General features: G+C 47.9%; 1 protein-coding gene across 1 annotated transcript in view; it reads left to right on the plus strand.

Moving 5' to 3' along the window:
• Window positions 1-23,262, plus strand: part of CACNA1B (calcium voltage-gated channel subunit alpha1 B) — a 479,093-nt gene extending 455,831 nt beyond the window's left edge. Inside the window, exons 43-48 of the mRNA XM_084821407.1 lie at window positions 2,815-2,936; window positions 5,257-5,398; window positions 7,417-7,527; window positions 17,415-17,616; window positions 20,151-20,350; window positions 22,723-23,262. Coding sequence (XP_084677533.1) covers window positions 2,815-2,936; window positions 5,257-5,398; window positions 7,417-7,527; window positions 17,415-17,616; window positions 20,151-20,350; window positions 22,723-23,262 — 1,317 coding nt within the window. The remainder of the gene's footprint in view (window positions 1-2,814; window positions 2,937-5,256; window positions 5,399-7,416; window positions 7,528-17,414; window positions 17,617-20,150; window positions 20,351-22,722) is intronic.
• Window positions 23,263-27,489: the final 4,227 nt, after the last annotated feature.

Here is a 27,489-nt window from a genome sequence, read left to right on the forward strand (position 1 = left end):
CAGAAAAACGTCTATTTCTGCTTCATTGACTATGCTAAAGCCTTTGATTGTGAGGATCACAACAAACTGTGGCAAATTCTTAAAGAGATGGGAGTACCAGACCACCTTACCTGTCTCCTGAGAAACCTGTATGAAGGTCAAGAAGCAACAGTAAGAACCAGACATGGAACAACCGATTCGTTCAAAATTGGGAAAGGAGTACGACAAGGTGACAATATTGTCACCCTGCTTATTTAATTTATATGCAGAGTACATCATGAGAAACGCCGGGTTGGATGAATCACAGGTCGGAATTAAGATTGCTGGGAGAATTATCAACAACCTCAGATACGCAGATGATACCACCCTAATGGCAGAAAGCAAAGAGGATCTAAAGAGCCTCTTGCTGAGGGTGAAAGTGGAGAGTGCAAAAGCTGGTTTGAAACTCAACATTAAAAAAGCTAAGATCATGGCATCTGTCCCCATCACTTCCTGGCATATGGAAGGGGAAGAAATGGAAGCAGTGACAGATTTCACTTTCTTGGGCTCCAAGATCACTGCAGATGGTGACTGTAGCCATGAAATTAAAAGATGCTTGCTCCTTGGGAGGAAAGCTATGGCACACCTAGACAGCATAGTAAGAAGCAGAGACATAGAATCATAGAAACAGAGAATAGTAGGGTTGGAAGGGGCCTACAAGGCCATCGAGTCCAACCCCAATCACCTTGCCAACAAAGGTTCGTATAATCAAAGCTATGGTTTTCCCAGTAGTAATGTATGGCTGTGAGAGCTGGACTATAAGGAAGGCTGAGCACTGAAGAATTGATGCTTTCGAACTGTGGTGCTGGAGAAGACTCTTACGAGTCCCCTGGACTGCAAGGAGGTCAAATCAGTCAGTCCTAAAGGAAATCAACCCTGACTGCTCATTGGAAGGCCAGATACTGAAGCTGAAGCTCAAATATTTTGGCCACCTAATGCAAAGAGAAAACTCCCTGGAAAAGACCCTGATGCTGGGAAAGATTGAAGGCAAAAGGAGAAGGGGACGACAGAGGATGGGATGGCTAGATAGCATCACCGATGCAATGAATATGAACTTGAGCACACTCTGGGAGAGAGTGGAGGACAGGAAGGCCTGGCGTGCTATGGTCCATGGGGACACAAAGAGTCGGACATGACTTAATGACTGAACAACAACAACAATAGAAGTATAGCTTCCAAATCCTGGGAAGTACTAGTTCCCCTCTACTCTTCACTGGTTAGGCCTCATCTTGAGTACAGTGTCCAGTTCTGGGCGCCACACTTTAAGAAGGATGCAGACGAACTGGAGAGGGATCAGAGGAGGACAATGAAGATGATCAGGGGACTGGAAACAAAGCCCTGTGAGGAGAGACTGAAAGAACTGGGCATGTTTAGCCTGGAGAAGAGAAGACTGAGGGGAGATAGGAGAGCGCTCTTCAAGGACTTGAAAGGCTGTCACAGACAGGAAGGCCAGGATCTCTTCTCCATCATCCCAGGGTGCAGGACACTGAATAATGGGCTCAAGTGACAGGAAGCCAGATTCCGGCTGAATATCAGGAAAAACTCCCTGACTCTTAGAGCAATACCACAATGGAACCCATGACTTAGGGAGGTGGTGGGCTCTCCCACACTGGAGGCATTCAAGATGAGGCTGGACAACAATCTTTCAGGGATGCTCTGACTTAGATTCCTGCACCGAACAGGGGGTTGGACCCGATGGTGTTATAGGCCCCTTCCAACCCTACTATTCTATGATTCTATGACATTTTTTCTAGAAGCATGATGAAGCACTGCATGTACTTCCACAATTCTGCTATACTGCAGCACCATCTAGTGGCTGTATAATGAAACAGATAGAACTTGCAGAGAAAGGAAATCCCTTGGGGAAAAAGCACATATAGGCACGTGCAAAGGAGCCAATCTTAATCCCACAAAGAATCCAGAAGCAGAAGCCCCGGTAAAGGTGCAAAATAAAACCCTGGTATAGAGAAGCCCTATAGCTCAGCCCATTCCTTGTTGTGCTAGCCTTTTACTTGCAGGGACTTTGTCCCATAGAGGGCATTTATAAACGTGATCCACCACCAGCATTCTGTTGTAGTACAGTCCTTTCTGTCATCTAGTGACTGCATCACTACATTCTGCTGCATATACAGAGCAGGCTAGAATAAAGTCAGGGAAGGTACATAAGAAGCTGCCTCCTACCAGGTGAGACTAGGGGTCCATGTAGCCCAGTATTGTCTACTCTGACTGGCAGCAGCAATGCAGATTCTCAGATCTTTCCCACCACCTGCTGCCTGATCCTTTGCAACTGGAGATGCGGCAGATTGAACCGGGGGGCTTCTGCCACTGAGCTGCATTCCTTCCCCAAGGGACAGGGATAGCTCCCAGCCATCTCTTTGAAGGCTTCCTTGGCAGGAATGGCTGCTGTCAACATTTCCCTCTGCTGCTCTGTGGGAAGTCTTACAAGGGCAGATGATACAGCGAATATAATGGGGAGCCCGTGTGGTGTAGTGGTTAGAGTGCTGGATTGGAACTTGGGAGGTTTGGGTTCTACTCGGCCAGGAAGCTCACTGGGTGATTTTGGGCCAGTCACTGACTCTGAGCCTAACCTACCTCACAGGGTTGTTGTTGTGAGGATAAACTGGGAGAGGAGCAGGACCATGTAAGCTGCCTTGGGCTCCTTGGAGGAAAAAAGGCGGCTTATAAAAGTAGTAGTAGTGGTAGTAGTAGCAGTAGCAGTAGTAATACTAATAATAATAATAATAGCAACAACAGTAAGAAAGATGCCTCCTCAACACCTCTTCTTATGCCTTGCAGACTGGGACAGTGTCCCTCTTCCACCCCTTGAAGGCAGCCCTGGAACAAAGCCACCCTCCCATATTCCCCAACGCTTTCCTGCGTCAAAAGAGCTCTGCCTCTCTCAACAATGGCGGTGCCTTGTGAGTACCCAGAAACCCCTCACTCTTTTGACCAAGCCCTCACTGAAGGTGGGATAAATTTCTTTGGCTCTCATTTTAATGTGAACTTATTTCGTACATGCGCGCTTTTTATCAGCTTAGGCTGGTATACCAACTACGCTTTTATCTAGACAGAGATAGCCTAGCTACTGTTATCCATGCTCTGATAAGCTCTCGTCTGGATTACTGCAATGTGTTATATGTGGGGCTGCCTTTGAAAATGGTCCGTAAACTTCAGCTAGTCCAAAATAGGGCAGCGAGACTGTTAACAGGACTGGCCAATGAGATCACATTATGCCAGGACTTTTCCAGCTGCACTGGCTGCCAGTCCATTTCTGGGCCCAACTCAAAGTGCAGGCATTAACATTCAAAGCCCCTAATGGCTTGGGGTCAGGTCATCTGAAGGATCACCTCCTTCAATATGTGCCTGCCCAGACCCTAAGATCATCCTCAGCGGTCCTTCTCTGTGAGCCCCTGCCAAAGGAAATTAGGTGGGTAGCTACCAGGAAGAGGACCTTTTCTGCTGTGGCACCCCAGCTGTGGAATGAGCTCCTTAGAGAGGTTTGCCTGGTGCCTACATTGTTCTCCTTCCGGCACCAGGTGGGGACCTTTTTATTCTCCCAGTATTTTAGCATGTTAGCTTCCTAGTCTTTTGCTTTGGTGTTTGAAATCTGTATTTTAAATCTCTGTGTTGCTGCTAGGTTTTACTTTGTTTGCACTGTTATATTGTGGTTTTAAGCTTTCATATTTTATATTGTTTCATGCTGCACTTTGTAGTTTTAATTTTTGTGAACGGCCTAGAGAGCTTCAGCTATTGGGCAATATAGAAGTGAAATAGATAAATAAATTTATTTATCTGCAAACCGAAACTCAGTTATCTTTTCACATTTGAACTTCTCCAAATGTTGCAACTAGGGATGTATGAATCCCTTACATGGCTCCGCAGTGGGGGATCCACAGTGGGGGGGGAGGTGCTCCATCCCTCCCCCCAGAATCCTCCCTGGCCGGCTTCACTCCACAGTGGCTCCGTGGAGCCACCGGCCAGGGCCATCCACAGCCGGAGTTCTGGCCACAGCTGAGCTGTTGCGGACGCAAATGGTGGCCGTCGTAGCGGCCGCCATTTGCGTCCTGCCAGGCTGCCATGATAGGCTACGTAAATCTTTACGTAGCCTATCACGGCAAAGAGCAGGGATGCAAACGGCGGCCGCTACGCCGTTTGCGCCGCTGCTCTTTCCGTGATAGGCTACGTAAATACTTACGTAACCTATCACAGCAGCCTGGCAGGACACAAAGGGCGGCCGCTACGACGGCCACCATTTGCGGCTGCAGCAGCCAGCTGAGAGACCAGCCGCCGCTGCCGGAGCCGCCGCCGGAGCCACCACCGCCGGAGCATCTGCCCCAGGTAAGCTTCATCCCAGGGGGATTCCGCTGGGTGGCGGGGGGTGGGAGGCCATTCCGCCACGGGTTTCGGGGGGTCGAATGCCAGTGCATTCAGCCTCACTGAAATCCATGGCAGAATTCTCCGCCATCCCTAGTTGCGATGGAGTTCTCCAATCAGTATTATGTGTGCAAAAATGTGCCAGTTAGGAAAACTGCACACAAAAATGCTTACATCCATGGAAATAACCATAAACATGCAGTGCATTAGGAAAGCTGATTGCTACAAAGAAAGGTAGGTAGGTAGGTAGGTAGGTAGGTAGGGGGAGAGAGAGAGAGAGAGAGAGAGAGCAAAATCAGATACAAAAATCCACACAAAAAATGCATACAAATTTTCCTGAGAACTTAAAAAAAATTCTGTGTTCAAAACAAACCAAACTTAAGATTGGAAAAATTCTCAAAGTTTGAGAAACTGAGAGAAACTGAAATTAACCCATCCGTCCCTACTTAAGGTAACAAATGTGGCACTGGGGTTGTATGACTTTAGACTGCAAGTAGGAGACTCATTCACTCCATACTAAAAATGCCCTGCACATAAAAACCTGGCATCACAAAGCTTCTCAGCTTAGCCTTCTCCCTCACATGCTAGGTTTCTGTGTGCAGGGTTTATTTGTTTTGTTTTGTTTTGTTTTGTTCTACAGGGAGTACCACTCAGTCATGTGAGTCCCTCCACTGCAACCTGAAGTGATGCAGTCCAAACACAGTTCACTACTACAAAACTAGATCAGTTTTGCCTACAGCTGCTAAGCCATGGGTTGTTTTTTTTTCATTGTTTTGTGGGTTCCCCAGAACCCCCACACACGTATTGTCTACCTCCAGTATTGTGTGTTCTTAGCGAGTTCTTTCCCTCTTCCTTTTATGATAGACCAATGCCTGAAAGAGGAGGAATCAAGGAGTCTGTTTCATGGGGGACTCAGCGGACTCAGGACATCTTTTATGAAACCAAGACACCAGCTTTTGAACGTGGCCGTTCAGAAGAAATTCCCATTGAGCAGACAAGCAAGCAGGTAACATTGAAGTGTCTGGTGGTACAGGAGGAAGGGTCCTTTCACCGAGGAAGCTTTTTCCTCTTCTAGATAAACCAGCACATGCACACAACTTGAATTTAGTTTTCAATTTGCCTTCATTTATCAGAACTAGTGATGTACGAATCCCCGACAGTCTGGTTGGGGGGGGGGTGTCTGTGGAGGGGCAATCCGGGCCACTCGGGGCCCCATGGAATCATCCGGAGCCCAGCCGCATCTCCTAGAGTTTGCAGAGTGGCTCTCCGGCTCCCTAGAAGACATGATACGCTAATGACAGCTGCCATTAGGCTATTGTGGGGGGAAAATACAGCTGTAAATGGTGTATTGTACAACATTTGCGGCTGTAAAGCACTGACTTTGACCTAAATTGCAGCTATTTATGGCTGTACTTAGATCAAAGTCAGTGCTTTGCAGCCTCAAATGGCATACCATACACCATTTACAGCTGTATTTTTCCCCACAATAGGGAGACAGAGAGCTGCTCCATGGGAAACCCTCCAGAGCTGGAGATAAGTGTAGCCACTCCACTGTGGACTCTGGAGGTCAGATTCTTTGGAATCTGGCCTCATTTGTGTCCATGGGGGAATGGTCTGGCATCCCTGATCAGAACACAACTCCAGCTCTTGGACTGAGTGACTTTCTCTAGTAGATTAAAAATAGGTAGCCAGATTGATCTATTCAAACAAAATTCATAGACAGTTTAAAAATATGTTTATTATGATGAACCCACATTCACAATATAGTGTACTGTCTTCCAAGTTACACAGGACTCTTCTTTATGATGGATGGTTGTTAAAAAAAAAATAAAGTAGGAGAAAGATGCTTCTGACTGAGGTTCTGATGTTAAATCCTATTTGCAGTTTGTTTCAGTCGCAAGATGATAATGGTGGAAGCTGTGGTCTGGTGCCTCCTAATAATATTTAAGTATTTTCTAACTCACAGATTATCCTGCTGGCCCCTATTGTTCTTTTTTTATTTATTGGTACATTTATATAGTGCTGTACCAAAAATTTTGGCACTTCCATTTTTTTTTGGGGGGGAAGGCAAAAACTCTAGAGAAAGAGGCTTGGAAAAGTAAGAATTTCAGAGAATATTCTCCTTGGGGAGAGGGACAGGGTTTCCACATACGTTTTAAAGTGTAGGCGATTCTTGAGGGGTCTTCTTTCTATTTTTTTATTCATTTAAAAAAAAAACACCTCCCCCTACACTTGCAGGAGCCAAGGAATCTTCTCCAGCGTGACATTCTTTTCTGAACTCCCAAGAGCCCATGTGACCTCTCCTTCCCCAATAGGCATTCAAGAAGAACTCCTGGCTGGAAAAGAGTCCTGGGCTCCTGCAAGTGCAGAGGGGGGTGTATTTTTTTAAAAAAACAAAACAAGAGAAGACCCCCCTCAAGAATCACTTACACTTAAAAAAAGGTACGTGGAAACCCTGTCCCCCTCTCCAAGGAGAAAAATTTCCAAAATTCTCCCCCTTCCTTTGAAAGAGGCAGAAAAAACAATGCCTCTTTCTCGGGGAGATAAGAAGTTCCCGGAAATATGGGCCAGGATTTGGCACAGCACTACATTTGTATCTGGCTTTTCTGACAAAGCACCCAAAGCAATATACAGTAAAACCAATAGCTTACCGTATAAGAGGCATGATACCAAAGGAGAACAGACTGGGGAGGGAAGAGAAAAAGTCAGCATAGTCAGGAACCAGATCCTTCTTACTGTTACATAGTGACAAAATGCATTGACCAGATGGAATGGTGATGGATAGAGGTGGTCCTGGCAGAGAAGGAGCCAAATAGCAGATGCACAAGCTGGGCTGATGGAGGGGGCCTTGCTGTCCCACCTGTCGCTCTGATGTGGCCAAGTGGCATGGCTGCTGGTGAAGGTTATTGGAGGCAGCTGATTTCTCACCATCTCTCCTCTTCCTCTGATGTAGCCAGTCACCCACCATGCCTTTGGTTTCAAGCGCCATGCTTAGTTCTTCGATTCTGACCCTCTTTCTCTCAGGTAGTAGAAATGCGAGAAATCAGCCCCACACTAGCCAACGGTGAGCATCAGCTTGGCCTGGAGAGCCAGGGACGAGCGGCTTCCATGCCACGCCTGGCGGCTGAAACTCAGGTGAGCGTGGGAGGCTTAACTGGCAATCAAAGGCTTACAGTAAGTCACCGATTCAACCCTTGCTTTCTTCTTCCTGTTTGTCTCATCTGGAAGGTACTTGTCTGGACATTTAAAGAGCTGTGTGCTGTAATGGTCTATTTGGTGGTCCTGCGTCCCATAAATAATTGTGGAGTGGTGTGGTGTGAATTTCCACCCCCAACCCCATACAGACACATTCTCTGAGATCTATACCCAATCAATACAAAAGCAAAAACCTCCAAATTGTGCTTGTTGCGCAAATCCATTTGCTGATTATTGTGGGTGGGAGTGCTCATCTAAGCACGGGGACCTTGTACACATGCCTGTCTGTCCCACCAAAATCCCCAACAGGTTACAACATCTCCTTCAACTGGCAGAATAGATATTGTAGAACATTTTCTGAAGCCTGCCTGCATGAAGAACACTCCTCCTTTGTAAAGTTGATCTTTTCTGTACATGGGGCTCATCCACTTTTGCAAAATGTAAACCAGTTTTTGATCCTGCTTAGCTGCAATGGCTGCCAGGCAAAAAAAAAAATTTTTTTTTTGAAGGGACTGGGGAGAGCTTCTAACCAAGAACTCTCGGCAACCTGCAGGAATGCCAGGTTCTCATGGTTGGAAGAAAAGTCAATGGTTGGAAGCAGTGTTAAACTACATTAAGTGTGCAATTTGGAGGCTGCTGAGTATCCAATGTGGGGTGGCTGGAGTGTATCCAGTGCAGGTAGTATCCGATGTGGGGAGGTTGCTGAGTATCCAATACAGGGTGGCTCTCTAGCTGCCCTACATTTCTGCTAGATGGGCGATTTCACCCACATAGCAGTGGTGCATTGGAGGGGAAGGGAAGGGGGCTGGAACGGACATAGGAAATGTCGTATGGCCAATGCCCCAATCTCCTCCCCTCTCTGCCCCCAGGAATACCCCCTTTTCCCATCTCCATGCTCTGTTTCCAAGCATGAAGACAAAGCCAGAACCACACTCACTATGAAGGGGAGGGAGAGGGGCGAGGAGCGTGGTTTCTGAGCTCCAAGATCAGAGCCCTGTTCCTAACCTCAGAGCCCAGAAACCAAACAATCCTATGTCGTGTGCCCCCCCCCCCAATGTTGTCTGGGGGACATAGGATTGTTCCCTCCATCTGTAAAGTAGGCATGCCCTCAGACAGTCAGTTCCCCTCTCTTCCAACCCCAATTAATGTTGGCTTTTGCACTCATCAAATTTTATTGATTTTGCTGCAGGAAGGCACTGATTGACTGATTAGACTCCATTGGTCATGTCAGAGTTTTTCAGACAGACAGACACTGGATGTTTAGTCCATCATGTATTTGTCCCCTACCAATAATTTAGCATTAGATTCTCAGGTACCTCAAGGTCAGCAAAAGACAGAGAGGAGTCAGGAAGAGGAGAGGACGGATTAGAGCAGCCTCCCCAGAAATGTCTGTCTGGTCCATGAGGCTCTTGGTTCGATCCTTGCAGTGCATGACACTTAGGGCTTCTCTACACCAGGCTTTTATCTTGCAATCTGAATTTGATACTCAGGGAAGTTTGTGGGCCCTTTACATGACGGCATCAACTTCCAGGGCCTCTCCTGTGCTTTGTGACCATTTCCATGGCTTTAATGGCCAAAGGGAAACTGTGCTGTTTTAAAATGTTGGTTTGAATCGCTCCATGTAATTACAGTTGGACTATAACCACAGCTATACCACAGCACCATCTAGTGGCTGCATAATGAAATATATAGAACTTGCGGACAAAGGAAATCCCCAGAAAAAAGGGGGAAGCTCATGTAAAGTGCTGATTTTAATCCCACAAAAATCTAGAAGCAGAAGCCCTGGTAAAGTTGCAAGATAAAAAGTCTGGTGTAGAGGGGCCCTTTGTTCCACTAAATTCCCATGTCTTGGTAAGTGCCAACTGTGAAAGAAACTGTTCATTGGCAGGCACATAAATTGCTATCTAGCTCTAAAGAGGAAACAGCTCATGTGCCACAAAGCAGTATTTAGACAACTGAATATTCATGCACATTTAAGGGAACCTCGAGGAGCTTCCAGATATCTCTCCAAACAGCAACAATAGCAACCACACAGGAAACACAACCTAAAGTACCTCCTAGCCAAAGTACTTCCTGTTTCAGAGATTTAGATCTACTGTTGCTCTACCGGCACACCTGTTAGCTCTGCCTCCTGTGGGGATCCTACTAATCTACCTGGGCCATCAAGTGATGATTGGCATTTGTGTAAACCAGCCAGCCTGCTTTGGAGGGTGGACCATAGCTTAGTGGTAGCACCTGTTTTGCAGGCAGAAGGTCTCAGTTTTGATCCCTGGCTCTCCAGTTACAAGGAAAAGGTAGAAAGTGATGGGAAAGACCCTCTCAGACAAATAGTCTGACCTGCTGGATTGCAACTGCCTATGCTCCTATCACAAACTGAAATGTCATGATGCCTGCTGTCCCTGCAAGCACAGGACATTTCAAAAGCATAAATTTACAGATTCAGTTGAGAGTCATCAAGGGAAGGCACAAAGTGATAATGCACCTGTGGGAACTGGCCTTAAGTCCGACGTGTTTGTCATGAGCTGAAGGTCATTGCTCTGGGCTGACAAGTCATTTGAACCCAGTCTAAATGGGATAGTTCTGCAACCAGTTTTATTGGTGGTGGTCACTGATTTCATACCCAAGGTGTAGTTCTGCTGGTTTCAGCTGGATTTCCCCAGCTACTCACTGATTTGCTTCCTAAGAAGAATCAATCAATGTCCTTTTTGGTTTGACAGGAGTATTCTAAACATTTCATCTGCAAGACAAGCTCTGGAGATTCGTTCTTCCCATGCTTGCTTGATGCAGCCTCAGTCATCACCTGTGTGACCAAGCACTGTCCAATACTTCTTTTTCACGCCATTCCATCATTCACCCATTGCTGGTGATTATCCACCAAATCCTACTGGATCACTCCATTTCCCAACCTAGACAACAGGATGTTCCTTTAGCTGAAATTAGAGAACTTGCCAGAACTTATATTTCTTGACTTAAAAGCATGAGTTTGGGGAGCTCATAATGCTAGCCCCAAGGATGATGGCCCCATAATTCTCCTTTAGCCAAACTGAGCAGACCATCCTCCCCCAGTCCCCCAAGCCTCTCGCTCCCTGTCCCCAATACACTCCTCCTACCCACTTGCTTATATAATTGATCTTGGGGGCAGGGGTAGGTAGCACAAGGGGGGGGAATGGAGGGAAGTCTCTCCCCACTTCTCCTTCCAGTGATGCTACACAGCATTCTGTGAGCAAGTAGACCTGGGAAATGTACTTTTCCAGTGGCCACCGACATCCAGAGTAACCCTTGGGAAAATTATTTATTTGTTTATTTGTTTGTTTGTTTATTTGTTTATTTATTTCATTTCTATACTGCCCAATAGCCAGAGCTCTCTGGGCGGTTCACAAAAATTAAAACCAACAAGCACACAAAAATTATATTTCCCAGGTCTACTTGTGCAGCAGATGACAGGGAGGGAGAGATCCTTCTCCCTTCCTTCCCTCCCACTTGCCACCACCAGAATGGTAGGGAAGTAGCTGGGTGGCAGGAAAGGGAGGGTGGTTAGATATTCACAGGTGGGTTGATATAAATCACAGGTTAGGAATCACATTGTCATGCGCCACTTGACCTGCAAAGGAAATGACAGGTGGCGGCATGGAAGGGTGAAAAAAATGACAGCCTCCGTAACTCAGGTTCACAGCTGCCATTAGCTGGCTCTTGATTTCGCTTCCTACATCCCTCTTGGAGATCACTAGAGAGATGTAGGAAACACATCTCCCAAATGTTGTTGCCATGCCACCTCCGCTCATTTTCATGGGTTTCCTAAGGAACAATGGGGGTGGACTGCAATGGTGGCACTTAATGGATTGGGGAGACATTCTGAGCTTCTCTATACCAGGCTTTTATCCTGCAATTGAGATTGGTCACTCACAGAAGTTTGCGGCTCCTTTACATGACATCGTCAACCTCCAGCACCTCTCCCATGCTCTCTGACCATCTCCATGGTATTTGAAACAGAGATAATGAGCTATTTCAAAATGTGATTGGAATTTCTCCATGTAAAGAGGGAGTTGTGCTATAACAGCAGCACCATCTAGTAGCTGTATAATAAAACATATAGAACTTGCAGATAAAGGCAAACCCCAGGGGGGAAAAGAGGAAGTGCATGTGAAGGAGCCGATCTTAATCCCACAAAGAATCCGGAAGCAGAAGCCCCAGTAAAGTTGTGGGATAAGAAGCCTGGTGTGGAGAAGCCCTCTTTCAGTGTTTCTTATCACTGTTCTCCAGACCAGAGGTAAGGTTTGTGGGGTCTATCAGAGGCTGTGAAGTCTGCATGGGAGGCTCCCCAAAGTAGAGCAGTGCTACTTTTCTTAAAGACCTCAATTAGAGTGCAAAACCTTCAACCCCAAAGCCTTAACTGGGACCCCCATGGTGCCTTGTACCCCCCCCCACCACTTCTGCCACTGCTGATCGCTCCACCCCCTACCTAGCCATCCTGATGCAGGCTGCTCTTTACTTGTTGCTATTAGTAATGAAAAAAGAGCAATCTGTTTTAGGAATCCTCTGACACACGTTTCCGCTACTCTACAACAGATTGCTCTTTCTGTGGTGTATCAGGATTGCTGGAATGTTTGCCGGTGGGGCTGTTCACACAACACGCTAACCCAGACTCAGTGGTGGACTGTGGGTAGTTTTGAACTGCAGGTTGTTTGTTGATCCATGGGTTAGCATGTTGTCTGAATGCAGCATGGTTTCCACAGGGTGGGTTAACGTGTTGTCTGAACGCAGCCAGGGCGGCTTGTTCACCATGCAGTGTGGCTTGTTGACCACCCTGAGCAACCCAACAACAAACCATGGGTTGTCAAGGTGGCTTGTCTGAGAAAAACAAGCCACAGTGCATGGTTAACAAACCACGCTGGATGCATTCAGACAACATGGGATAAAAAGCCTGGTGTAGAGAAGCTCTAAGTGTCTGAGCAAACCTGACCCCATTGGATGATGTGATATTTTCCAGCTTATAGCTTCATTCAGATAACAGGCCTCCCACCTTGCACCATGGATAACTCTTAACTAACACCCATTTCTGTCTCTTGTCTCCACTCACTCTCCCTTCCTCTGCCTGTTTGTCTCCCTATCTGGTTGCTCTCGTTTCTTCACCCTACCCACCCTGTCTTTCTTCCCCTTCCACCCCATCTCTCCTTGGTCATCTCGTCTATCGTGCACCCGCTGCGATGTCTGACAAATGGCTGTGTTGGTTGGGGCTGCTTCCAATATTTTTCTGTCCGAATTGCTTGCAGAAGAGAAAGGCACGGTCACCGGGTCATTACCTAGCAGTATGTAGCTTGCTTGAACTAAACTGTGTATTCTCTAAAGATGCTTAAGGAATGGTTCCTCTGGTCATGGTTAATTCTTCATTTTAGCTGCCTTGTCTCGGACTTCTGCCTTCTGTTACAACGAGGTTCTACCGCATACGAGTTGCCATGATTCACAGGGCACAGCCCTAACTGGTACTTCATGGCAACGGTGCCACCAGGCCAGGACTTTCGTGCAGACATCTGGGACCTCACTCAGAGGGGCAAATGAGTGAGGAAGAGGAGCGTAAGCTGGCACTTTAAAAAAATGGAAAAGTTGGTGCCAAAGGGGGACCAATGATGCTCTCTTGCCCAAAGGCTGACCAAAAAATGGTTCTGGCCCTGCGCATTACCATCTAAAAATGGGTGGTGGCCTCTAAGGCCAGCATCTAAAATGACCTAACTGCACCACAGCTTTCCCCAAATGCTGTTGGACTATAACTACCACAATCCCCAGCCAGTGGTTGGAGATGATGGGAGCTGTAGTCCGACATCATCGGGGGGGGGGAGTTTGGGAAAGAATGGCTTTCAGTGGTTCATGCTCCCCTCCTTCCTTTGCTTCCTTCCCCAGGTGATGGGCATTTCAGAGGCTGCCCTGTTACCTTGGGAGAAGAGAAGACTGGGAACGTATTTTGCCTTTGTAACAATCCGTTTATTTTAAATTTACCAGTGTTCAGGTTCAGCTCCAGGTTTCAGCAGGACGCCCTTAGGAAAGGACCCCTGGTGTCCCCCACGTTCACATCCGAGGATCCCTCCGGCTTACCTGGCGGGCAGCAGGTACATCTGGGAGGCTGTCTTTTGATTCCCCATAATAGCCCGGGGTGATGATAGCACACCAGGGGCATTGTGGGAAATTAAAATAGCGGTTCCCAGTCCCAGGTGCATTTTCACAAAGGGGGCTCAGGACCGGCATCAGCTGTGGGCCCTGCCAGAACCCCTGAGACTGCCCAAAGAGACCACATGGCTTGGCCGAATGGGTACTACAGGGATGCAGCAGCAAGCACACAGGTGGTGTGAGTCCTGAGCAAGATCAGCTCATCCACTCAGCGCTCAGCCCCTGAAGTATCTTCCCTGTTTCTCCCAAACTGTGTCTCTGTGAAGCATCAGCAGAGCAGGGCCACAGGAGCAGGCTGGCCTCCTAAGCCAGACGTGGCCCCATCGAAATTGACATACAAACGTCAGAAGAGCCCTGCTGGATCAGACCCAGGGTCCATCTAGTCCAGCATGCTGTCCACACAGTGGCCGACCAGCTGTTGACCAGGAACCCATAAGCAGGGCATGAGCGCAACAGCACCCTCCCGCCCATGTTCCCCAGCAACTGGTGCACATGGGCATACTGCCTCTGATACTGGAGATAGCGTAGAGGCATTAGGACTAGTAGCCACTGATCGCTTTCTCCTCCTCCTCCAGGTATTTGTCCAGCCCCCTTTTAAAGCCATCCAAATCGATGGCCATCACTACATCTTGAGGTAGCAAATCCCATAGTTTAACCTTGTGCTGTGTGAAGAAGCCCTTCCTTTTACCTGTCCTGAATCTCCTGCCAATCAGCTTCATGGGATGACCCCTTTGGGTTCTAGTATTTTGAGAGAGGGAGAAAAATGTCCCCCACTCCACATTCTCCACTCCGTGCATAATTTTGTACGCCTCCATCATGTCTCCCCTCACCCTCCTTTTTTCCAAGCTTTGGCCTATCAGCCTATCCCCTTCCAGAGGTGGAGCATTGAAATGTCCTCCTGGCTGCATGAAAGGTGCTCGTGGATAAGCAACATGTCCTATGCACCTCAGAGTGTCTGGTTTTACCAGCTGATCTGTGCATGTTTACTTGGAATTAACTCAGGGCTTCCGTTCTTCCATGTTGCACCTCTGGCATGTTTTCATTGCTGAAGTTCATTCTTGGAATGGACAATGGAAGACTAAGATGGAATTGCATGGGCAGCAGTTAGTAACTGCAATTAGTAACTACAGAGAATCCCCCTGTATCAGGGCCATCCCAGAACATGTTGCTGCCTGAAGCAAAAGATGGCGCCCCCTCCTATTCCATGTATGAAAGCCAACTGGCCTGCCAGATGATTCTGTCTTCAACACTGATGAGGAAGGCAACAGGCTAACTTAGGGGGCACACAGCAGGCTGCATAGCACACTGCTCTCTCCTCCAACACCTTGCTGCCACCTCCCAAGATATGCTGCCTGAGGCAATTGCCTCCCTCTGCCTTATGGTAGGGTTGGCCTAGCCTTGTATCAGTGACTAGGCAGCAAGGCTACCAGATTCGAGGATGGTATTTCTAGACAGACTCGAAGCCCAGCCTTACATTTCCCCTTAGACATGAATTTACTGGGGCTTTCTCCCAAGTGGGAATGAATAAGATCACAGCCTGAGCATCCTTCTCTTGTCACGGGCAGAGTCTATGAGAGGCCCCTAAAGAGTTGTAGTCCATGGGTTTATTTATGTATTTATATATTTATTGCATTTATATCCTGCCTTTTTTTCCTCTTGCAAGGAACCCAAGGAGGCTTATATTATCCTCCTCCTCTCCATTTTATCCTCAGAACAACAGCCCTGTGTGGTAGTTTGGGCTGAGAGTCTGTGACTGGCCCAAAGTCACCCAGTGAGCTTCCATGGCTGAGTGGGGACTAGAACCCGGATCTCCAGGCTCCCAGTCCAACACTCTCACCACTACACCACACTGGGTTGTTGACATAAGCAGCCTTTCGCCCCCTCAGGTCCCCCGATGTCATTAGACAATTCCCACATAGAATCATAGAGTTGGAAGGGATCCTGAGGATCATCTAGTCCAACCCCCCACTCAATGCAGGCTCTGCACCGCTGGGTGCAGCTACAGCGTCCCTGAGGATTGGCTGGGGTGATGAGTGTGATAGTCCAATGACATCAGGGGGCTGAGGCTGGGAAACGTTGGCATGGAAGAAAAGGGAGATGCTAATAACACAAGAAGAGCCCAGACCAAAGGCCTCTCTAGCCCAGCATCCTGTGGCCAAACTGATGCCCCAGTGGAAAGCCCACAATCCACACATGAGTATTGCAACCTGGTCATTTTAGGCCCTGGGCTTAATGATCTTAAGCACACGGGCAATGTTTCTCTTCTCTCCCTGCCACGTCTGCTGCCCTTCCATGCTGTACAATGGCTTCTACATTCCTGTTATGTCACAGTGATGAATTGACATTGTGCGCCAAGCCTGACTGAAAAGACATCTCCTGAGCATGTGCAGTTTCACGTTTTAAACTCATTTCAATCGTAGCCCTGTCATGTCTACAGGAATTATTATTATTATTATTATTATTATTATTATTATTATTATTATTATTATTAACATTTCTATACTGCCCAATAGCCAAAGCTCTCTGGACAGTTTACAAAAGATTAAAAACATTAAAAATACAGTATATGGAGATTAAAAGCCATTTACATAAAAAACACATGAACAGACAACATACACAAGAGAACATATATCTAAAGCAACTCTCAGGTCCCCCGACATCATTGGACATGTTCCATCATCGAATCATAGAGTTGGAAGGTCATCCGGAAGGATCCCAGAGATCATCAAGTCCAACCTCCCACTCCATGCAAGCAATCTCAAGCAAACCACCATAACCATAAGACAATCCAGGATTAATTAAAACTGGTCATAGAATCATAGAATCATAGAATAGTAGGGTTGGAAGGGGCCTACAAGGCCATCAAGCCCAACCCCCTGCTCAATGCAGGAATCATATGCTGCCAAATGCCTAGGAGAAAAGAAAGGCCAAAAAGATAGCAATGTTGGCACCAGGCAGCCTTGTCGCGAAGATCAATCCATAATAAAGTGGAGTTTTGCTCCTGCTTGCCTGGTGCTGCACTTATCACCTGCTGCTCTTCGAGTGGTCATTTGGGGACCCCCCGGGCTGCAGGGCCCAGAACGTTGGCCCCAGGGAAATGGCCCTAGCTGTACCACTGGCAGTAGCATCCTCTCACTCATATTCCCCACCACCTGGTACAAGAGGTGTGCTGCCTATCGTGCTGGAAGCAGAATCAGAGTCATAGAAGAGTAGGGTTGGAAGGGGCCTATAGGACCATCGGGTAGAACCCCCTGATCCGTGCAGGAATCCAAGTCAGAGCATCCCTGACGGGTGGCTGTCCAGCTTCAAAGAATCATGGAAGAGTAGGGTTGGAAGGGGCCTATAAGACCATCGAGTCCAACCCCTGCTCAGTGCAGGGTTCCAAGTCAAAGCATCCCTGACAAGGCAGTATATGCCCATCATGATTCCTTGGCTGTGATTGTCTTATTCCCCATGATTCAGTCGAATTCCCTCTTAAAGCCATCTAGTTGGGTGGCTACCCCCACAACTTGTGGCAGTGAATTCCATAGCCTTAATTATGCTCTGCCTGCCTCCTGTTGCCTCTCCGTGATGGGGAGAGGGTGTCACACTTGAGGACTCAACTGCCTTGTGCTGTCTCCCTCTGCTCCTTTCCCACCACCCCTTCCTCACCCTGCATTTATGCGCAGCCCATCCCGGACACGAGCCCCATGAAGCGTTCCATCTCCACACTGAACCCGCAGCGACCCCACGCCACGCACCTCTATGAACATTCCCGGCCGGCCGAGCACACCCACCACCACCATCACCACCGCTGCCACCGGCGGAAAGAAAAGAAACAGAAGTCCATCGACAAGCCGCCCAACCACCTGGCCGACGGAGATCCTGCTGGTGAGGGCCGATTGGGCACTTTTCCCAGGGCTGGGTCTTATCATTGGGGCTGGTAGACTATGATGCTCATGAGAGTCCCAACTCTGTCTGTACTCCCCCACCGTTGTACTCAGTCTCATTATATGCACAAGGAGTATAATACATATGCAGGTACCCTGTAAGTTGTGGAGCTGCGGCAGGGTTCCCCCTCAACCAACCTGTGCCCCCTGTCATCTTAGGTGAGGTGGGGGGCAGCCAGGGGGAGGTTTTTCTTTCTGGTGGCACCTCGTTTATGGAACTCCCTCCCCACTTCATCTTTTGGGCACTAGGCAAAGACTTAGAATCATAGAATAGTAGGGTTGGAAGGGGCCTACAAGGCCATCGAGTCCAACCCCCTGCTCAATGCAGCAAGTCCGTATGCATGTATGCATGTATGCATGTATGCATTCATTTAATTTGTCCACAGCTTATCACTTCCTGTCGTCAGGGCAACTTCCATAAATACACATAAAACACATGTACCAAACCAATCAAATCTTATGTCCAGAGACATAAGATCGACATTAAGAGCAGCATTAAAAAAAAAAAAATCCATTTACAACCCGCAGAGACCTAAAATGTCACGGGCATCAAGCACAAAAGAGACCTAAAAGGTTTCACAGAAATCAACCCATTTTCTGATAGGAACAGGTCATTAGGAATTTAGGATATATGACCATTCAAAAAGCCTGTAAGAATAAAAAGGTCTTTGCCTAGGAACTCATAAGACATGAAGGTAGGTGCCAGGCAGACCTCACTGGAATGGGCATTCCACAACTGGGCGGGGCTACCACTGAGAAGGCCTGCTCATGAATTGCCACTCACTACACCTCGGAGCAGGGCCTCTGATGCCCATCTCAGAGCATGGATAGGAATATATGGGAAGAGGTTGGATCCTGCCCAGCTTCTTGGATGGTCCATTTTAAGTATTTTAATGGCCTACCTAGTCCTGCACCCTTCAATGGCACCCTGCCACAACAATGTTACTGTGAGTTTTGCCATAGTAAATTGACCCTGGGAATCATCTTGGCTGAAGGATGAGCAGAACAGAAAAGGTATAAGAGAACTAACTCTGGCTTCCCTTACAGCAGGGGTGGGTAACATGCTTCAGTGGTAGCCCCTACCCCCATGCCACCAAATTGTGGCAGCATCACTTTGCCATGGAATTCCGATGGCAAACTACAACAGAGGTTTAAAAGGAACAAATATAGCTGAAAACAAGTTAAATGTGTTCCTTTTTGGACTCCATTGGGGTTTGCCAGCAAATTTTAACAGCAACACCCCACTCCTTGATCCCTTGTTTTGGCCACTGTGCCCTGAGGACAGCAGGAGTCCGGGGGGTGGACCTCCCCATGGGACAAGAAAAGGTGCAGCGGGTGGACCTCCCCATGGGACAAGGAAAGGTCCAAGGGGTGGACCTCCCCATGGGACAAGAAAAGGTCCAGGGAGTGGACCGCCCCATGGGACAAGAAAAGGTCCAGGGAGTGGACCGCCCCATGGGACAAGAAAAGGTCCAGGGGGTGGACCTCCCCGTGGGACAAGGAAAGGTCCAGGGGGTGGACCTCCCCGTGGGACAAGAAAAGGTCCAGGGGGTGGACCTCCCCATGGGACAAGAATAGGGATGTACGAATCCCATACCTTGCTGTCCGCGGGGGGTCCGCCGGGGGAGGAGGCGATCCGTTCCTGCCCCCTGGAATCCTCACCAGCCAGCTCTGCTCCAAGGCAATTCCGCGGAGCTGCCGGCTGGCTCCAAAGCCCCAGCGATACAGCCGCCATTGCCGTATCGCTGGCTGGACTGATGAACTGCAGGTGCAAATGGCGTCCAGCGTAGCAGACATCATTTGCGTCCCTGCTCTTTGACGTGATAGGCTACATAAATCTTTACGTAGCCTATCGTGCGAAGGAACAGGGATTCAAATATGCCATTTGCATCCCTGTTCCTTCACACGATAGGCTACGTAAATCTTTACGTAGCCTATCACATCAAAGAGCAGGGACGCAAATGGCATAGTGGACGCCATGTGCATCCGCAGTCCATCAGTCCAGCCAGCGATACGGCAATGGAGGCCGTATCGCTGGGGCTTCAGAACTGGCGGCAGGCAGGATCCGCCAGCGAGGACTTCGCGAGGGAGGCAGAGGGAGGTGATCTGATCCTCCACGGACTTGGGGGCGGGGCAGATTCAATAGAATCCAGCCTCATTGGGGTCCATGGAGAATTTCTCCAACATCCCTAGATAAGAAAAGGTCCACAAGGTGGTCCTCCCCATGGGACAAGAAAAGTCAAATTAAGGATAAATGATGTAAATCACGACATGGAAGCATTAAGAAGAACGAGTGGTGGATCAGGTTCCCCAACTCCCTGGCTCTTGTAATATATTTCTATGAGCTGTTGGGCAAAGCTCTGTCCTTAGAAGAACGGCAGCTGGCTGTGCTTGATTCCATCCATCGTCAGATGGGCCTCTGTCATACGCTGGCAGCTGCTTCACTCATGAGCTTCCTCTTGGTCCGGCATGCAGGCGAAGCCAGCTCCAAGGTCAAAAAGCAGGAGCGAGGCCGGTCCCAGGAACGGAAGCTCCACTCCTCTTCTTCATCTGAAAAGCAGCGCTTTTATTCCTGCGATCGATACGGGAGCCGAGACCCCTCTCAGCCCAAGTCGTCTGAGCGCAGTAGGCCCACCTCGCCCAGCAGAGGGCCGGAGCATGGGATGCAGACACAGGTGAGAGTCCAAGGGTGGAGGGGAGGGAACCCTTGCACCTTCCATGGATGCTTGGATGCCTTTTCAAAGAGAGAACTCATGCCCTTAACCAGCCTTCCCCAACCTGGGATCCTCCAGATGTCACTGGATTTGCTCGCCTTCAGCCTCAACCAGCATGCCAATGGTCAGGGATGATGGGAATTGTAGTCCAAAGTGTCTGGAGGTCACTGGGCTGGGGTGAGATTGACCCTGGTGTAGAGACTGAAATTCACCATTAGGGGTGAAGAACTATGAAGATCCAAGCAGTCAAAACACCAGGATGGTGGTGGAGGGGAGATGCAGCAAGGCAAGGAGAATATAAAGTTCATCACATGAGGCTGAAATCCTGCATCCTCACCGGGGCTTTCTGCTTCCAGTTTCTTTGTGGGATTACGATGGGCTCCTTTACATGGGCGGACACTTAATTTGAATTGAAAGCTTCCTTTCTTGGCAATATTCTATATGTTTCATTACACAGCACCATCCAGTGGCTGTATTATAGTGCAGTGCCATCATTACAGACTGCCGATATCTCACATTAATGTTGCTATCAGCTTATCTCCGATCTTTAAAAAAGCGGGATAAAGCTCAAAAAGCACAGGAGATGCTCTGGAGGTTGACCACGTCATGTAAAGGACCACCAAACTTCCATGAGTTACCAATCACTAGCATGCAATAAAAGCCTCGTATAGAAATGCTCCAGGTCTATGGCAGGGAACAGCAGCAGCCTTTAGCTGCTCCATCCAAAGAAGCAGACCTTGCATGGATTTTACTCCTGATGGGTGCTATTGCAAAATAAGGCCATGCTGAGAGTTCTGAGCATATTTCCAGTCCATGTCGGTTTTGCTTGTGTTTAGTCCTAAGTCTGTTCTGTCCTCTTTCCGCATTACTTGGTTTGTTTGTTTTTAATCCTCACAAAAATTCATATTTAAATATGCATTTTTGAACATATTTCCCCCCCACACACAAAATTTGCATCTACATATTTTATCCTAAAAAACACATTTTATATGCATTTGGGTCCTTTTTAAAAAAGCTGTAGACTGTGTTGCGACCTTCAGAGAACTCCACAATCTGAAGGACAACTGCATCCTGATCTGCACGTTAGTCTGGAAAAGGTGTAGGTTGGACCAAACAGCATCCCTGCCAGAGCCTCCTCTTATTCAAAGGAGCAAAGATCTCTTTGTCTTTCCAAATTACTGGTCATGCTTTTGATAAGAAACTGGGATTTGTGGAAAGTAAAACAACCCTGACCAGGCTTGGCCTGATAGCATAGGCTCTCATGCCATATCCCCCCCCCCCAGTCATTTCACTGGGTTATGGGACTTAGGTAGGGATGTCGGAAAAATCTGCAATGGAACCAAATTAGTTTGGATGTTCATGGATCTGACCTGAAGATTCTGGGGTGGACTGGCTTTTCCCCCATTGGGGAGATTCTGCTGTCTTCTGGAGCAATTTTCCAACTTTCCCAGGTTTTGCACAAATTTCATCATAGAAAAATATGCATGTTTTTTTAAAAAACAAGAATCTGGCCAAAACTGTGCATTGCCCCATAGGCTAAAGTGTGGAAATACACATTTGATGAATTTGTGCATTTTCACACATGCGGAATTGTGCATTTGTGCAAATGCACATTTGTGCAAATTCAGAAATAAAAAAAGATTCCGTTGATGGGCAGACGACAGAATGAAAGGTGCCTGACAATCCGTGAAGCACAGACAGAACAGACTTTACACGATCCATACATCCCTAGGCTTAGGTAAAGTGAGTGAGGATAGTCCTGGCATGTGGACTCATGTGTGTGAGGTCCTGATGAGTGGCCTACAAAAACCCTTGAGCCAGGCCTCAACTGGGCCTTGAATGTGGTACTGAAATAGGAACTGAACTCATATGAGAAGACGGAAGCCTGCGCAAAGAAGGCTTTGACATCCGCAGTTTTCAGTAACACTCCTCACTTTATGACAAATCTCTTGGGTTTGGGGGCATGTAATGGGATGTCTGAATGTCCAAGGTCAGCCACCGTTTTCACAAGAACTGTCTGCTCTCCTGCCTTGTCACACTAACTCACTGGATGTTTTCATTTGGAATCCCCCCTCCCTCCTTTGGGTCTATACCTTTGTTCCAGATGGTTCCTTAACAACCCCTCCTTCCTTTGCTGTGCTCGTCTAAACTCTCTCTTTCCTTTCTCTTTCATCTTGTGACATGTCCCTTCCTTCATGTCCCTTGTCCTTCTGTTCTTTGATTTGCCCACCCACCCACCTACCCTGCCATGTGGCTCTGCGTTTGTCTGGTATCCCCCCCCCTTGTTATTTTCTTTTGTTTTGTTCATTCGCTTTGTTCCACTTTTCATGTAGGGCAGTGGTTCAGTTAACGGGAGCCCCTTGCTGTTGACCTCTGGTGCTAGCACCCCGTGCCGCGGCCGGAGGCAGCTGCCGCAGACGCCGCTGACCCCGCGCCCCAACATCACGTACAAGACGGCCAACTCCTCGCCCGTGCACTTCTCTGCCTACTCGACCGGCCTGCCCACCTTCTCCCCGGGACGCCTGAGCCGGGGTCTCTCTGAGCACAACGCTTTGCTGCATGGTGACTTCCAGGGCCCCTCGCAGACCCTGGTGGCACGGATCGGATCGGACCCTTACCTGAGCCACCGGGAAGACAGCGACAGTCCGTACCATGCTGTACCTGAGGACACACTCACCTTTGAGGAGGCCGTTGCCACCAATTCAGGAAGGTCCTCCCGGACGTCTTACGTCTCCTCTCTGACTTCCCAGCCCCACCAAATCCGCAGAGTCCCCAATGGATACCACTACAGTTTGGGCCTCAGTGCTGGCCCTGGGACCAGCACCAGAGCACGTAGCTATTACCATGAACGAGATGAAGATGATTGGTGCTAGCAGGAAAGAGCCTGGGTTCTTGCACACTGGAAATTGATGAGTTTTATCATCCAAGAAGATCCATGTATGTGTGTGTGCACGCACGCTCGGCCCCACGGCATCAGGGCTGGAGGGGGGAAAGGGGAGGCAATAAGTGCCTCCCTCTGGAATGCTCAGACCAAGAAGACTGCTCTGTGTGCACGCACAACGCCATCAGAGATGACACCTCTCTCTTTTTTTGCGACCTCTCTCTCCTTTTGCACTAGAGAGCTCTCGATCAATACAGAAAGGCCATTCTTTGGAAGGGCAGGATGGGGGAATATTGCTCCCATTCTGCTGCTTACTGCCTTGTTGATGTAAACATCACACACACACACACACACACACACACGACAAAACTGTAACATAAGCAAGGGCCTGGGGAGAAAACCCAAATCGATCTTTCTGAGATTGGAAGCTCTACACAGTTTGGGATGTGCAGGTGAGAAGCAAAAGGCTCTTGTGTACAAAAACGAGCTGAAAAATTTGTCCTGTCCACACTTTTTAAGAGGGAATTTTGCCCAGGTAAATATTGCACTCGATATTTGGTGACAGCCCTTTTCAACGGAGCCAGTAACGAAAGCTTCCAGCCGACAAAAGCACCATGTTGCCATCCATGACTCCTTTGATTCATGTGTTTTGTTTCCACATTTGGGGTCCTTCACATCGACACTTTTCGGATGTCCCCAGAGGAGAGCTGTTTGGGGAAAGGGACAGCTTCCCGGCTGCTGCTTGTGCTGCTAATGTACTTACGTTTTCTCTCTTTGAATGCAAGATGGCCCCTTCACCATTTCATCTTGTTTACAAATCTGAGCTTGTGAGAAGAAAAGAAAAAGGGGGGGAAGTGGGGAGGGGCAGGTGAAGAAAATGTGTCTTTGGTTTTCTATCGAGCTGTTAGATAAACTTGAACTTTTCATTGTGTGCATTTTTTTTGTAAATTGTACAGTAAAAGAAGAAAAACAAAACAAAAATAGCACGAGTCCTCTACTGTAGAGAACTAATCCAGTTGTCATTCCAGCCCCACCATTTTTCTTACTGAAGGCGTCAGTTCTTCACTCTTCTAAGTGCCTAACCTTGAGAATCTCTCATGGTGATGATGCAATCTCTTGTTCCTGACACATCAGGAGGACGCGAGAGATGGGGTGGGGAGGATTGGCCCCACAAGGGGAGTTTGGAAGGGCTCTAAGCTTCATCCAGAGCTAAGCTGATTTTTCCACCTTGTCAGGTTGGGAAACTATCAACAGGAGGGGTCAAAGATTTGTTGTTGTTTGAAAAATAAAATCTTGTTGGGGGGACAGGCAGGGAGGGCATGGTAATATTGGAAAGCATGCACTCAGCAATGAGGTGGATGCTTCTGCAGTAAATGGGACCCTTTTGCTCTTCATCTCTAAGTCGGAACTTGGTTATGGAAGCTTTGGACACCCGTCGCAGCATGTTCTTCATGCTGAGGGCAGTTGGAGAGAGACTTGTGATTATTGCCTGCTTTGGGGGAGATAACAGAAAAAAGGGGGAGGGGAACCTAATTCTGATTCTCAGGGATGAGATTTCGGGGGAGGGATTTTTATGCGTGTGTGTGTGTGTGTTTTGCATGCTGGATATTTGTTTTGTGTGCGTGCATTTGTGTGCACATTTGTACAAGCCTGGGGAAAACATGGCTAATGGACAAAGCTCATGCTTAAACGCACCCTTAGCCCACGCAACGCGGCACCTGCATCATTGGCTGCAGATGCAGCCTGGAGAGGGTAACCTGTTGTGTTTGGGGAGTAAATGGAGAGGGAAAGCGGCAACGCAAAAATACTCATAGGGAAGGGAAGCGGCGGGCAAAGTGACTGATGGTGCGCCAGTTCAATTTCGGCGTAGACCTAAACAAACAATGTAATGTGTGGAGAGCATTGCAAGGTTTGTTGCTGTGTAACGTCTGAAATGTCTCTGGGAGACGGGGCAGGGCCTGCCTCATGGGCCATCGGTTCCCCCATGCCTGGGGAAGAGGGAAAAAGCAATCTGGTCCAAATTAGATGTGATGTTAAAGCTGGCCTTATATTTCATGTGTAGGCTTGTTTTGTTTTTAAAGGCAATTTTAACGTTTAAGCTGGAGGGGAATGGTTGTTATCAGGATCGCAGCAGGCAGGAAGGGGGAGTTGAACCCTTTTCTGCCAGTACAAATGGAAGCTTCAGAGGAGCGGTTTTCCACAGGACCTTGGAGGGGGGTGGGGGGAATGACCTGCCTGCTGCAATTCCAATGATTATCACCCCCCTTCCTATTTGTAGTTTTTAATATAAAAACAACAATCGTTGATGCAAAGATCAATTTAGGGTGCAATCCTATGCATGTTTAGACAGAAAGAAAGCCTACAACTCCCAGCGTGCTGGGAGTTCAAGGCCTTCTTTCTGTCTAAACATGCATAGGGCTTCGCCTTTAATGTCACATCTAGCTTGGCTCCTTAATCTGCAGGCTAAACTGCATGTTCCAGGCTAACACATGGAACCGTGCCCCAATGCTGGGGCATAAAGACCAAAGCAATTCTGGGATGGCAGAGCATTTAGAGCAGAGAAGCATCAGGGGGAAGGAAATAGGAGGGTATTTTAAAAACCTTTCTCTGCCAGCACCTGCCTAAAACTCCACAAGGCAGGAGGAAAGCAGCCTGGGGTGATTTTGAGCAGGAAAACAAAAACAAAAAACAGCTTTCAGGGTTCCCGTTCCCTCCATCTTGCCACATCTCTGCTCTAAATCTGCTCCCACCACCCCAGCTGATTTTCTCTCTAAAAACTGGTGTCAGGGGATTCTTACACGAGTTAGCATCTAATGCATAGCAGGCACATTCGGCTGAATTTAAACGAGCAGATGACCTCTTTGCATATGTGAATAGCACCCATTTCCTCCCTCCCCTCACAGCCCTTCCCCTACTTGTCAGGGGCAAAGTGTAACTTATGGCCTCCAAGCATAGTCTCCCTGGCACAATTTTCACAATCAAAGTGTCCTTTGTCATCACGGAAAGTGTGCAGGGATATGTGGACCTCTGGTTTGTTCATTGGCAGGCACTAAAATATTACTATGGAGCCCAGATTCGGATGTTGAGCATTTCTCTATATAATTCCTGTATCTGGAGAGAGGATGGATTGCTTGGGGGGTGGGAGGAAAGAGTGGCCATTTGCCATCTGTGAAGGGGTCTCAAGCGTGCGCACTCACACAAACACACACACGCTATGGCTTTGCTTCCCTCCTGTGTAATCTAAGCGGGTCTTGGAATCGCATGGATTCAAATCCACGTGGTTGAGAAAAATGCCTTTTTCCACACTTTGCCAGTTTCTTCAGGGAATGCCTGCATGAGTTGATTTCGTGTGATTGGTTATTTCTACCCTCAGTCCCCTGGTTTACATTAAAAGGACAAACTGGGGGTAGATTCCAAGGGCCCCTTTTGTGGATGGAAAGCATCTTCTTCCAATGGAAGGAGTCCTTCCAATGGAGGAAGCACTTCTATTTGTGTAAGGAAGCCTTCCCCCAACCTGGTGCCCTCCAGATATGTTGGATTACAACCCCCATCACCCCCAGCCACCATGGTCAGGTGGGAATTGTAGCCTAACACATCTGGAAGGCTCCAGGTTGGATTCAACCCCAGTATGAGAGAGGTTGTTCCCTCCCCATCAGAATGAAGGGAGCTAATGATGAATGGGCCATTTTTTGAGGGACATCTCCATTTCTTTTTTGATGAGTTAATGCTTTATATTGTCACTAGGTGCTGCTATAGTGCTATCAGCTATGCAAAGAGTGGTTCAGAAGAAGGAGAACTATACTGATCAGCGATGTAAATAGGAGGAAAACTTCCAACACTGCTGCAGAAAGCTGGTTTTGGTTTTGGGAACTGCCCAGCATGAGTCAAGTATCCTGCATTTACTATATAATATCAAAACATATGTGGCATAGACTCCATTAATGATTAGATTTTACAAGATTGCTCCTTCTAATATTGAACTCTGGTGGCTGAGTGCCAACAGCATTAGAGCCGAAAGCAGGCCACTGAGAAACAAGAGAGGAGTACACTTGAGGGAACTCCAAGCTTTGCAGACATAGAAAAGGGGTTTTAAAAAGCTAAGGGGGCAACCTCCCTCCCACAAAAAACAGAACAGAAACCCAGCCCAGTGACCACTGAGCATGGTCAGTAACCAAAGAATGTGGAATGACAATTGGAAAATAAAAATTGAATGGGGAGA

This window comes from Heloderma suspectum, chromosome 14 (genome assembly GCF_057233095.1).
Source record: "Heloderma suspectum isolate Gila_16-S chromosome 14, 16-S_ref, whole genome shotgun sequence".
NCBI lineage: Eukaryota > Metazoa > Chordata > Lepidosauria > Squamata > Helodermatidae > Heloderma > Heloderma suspectum.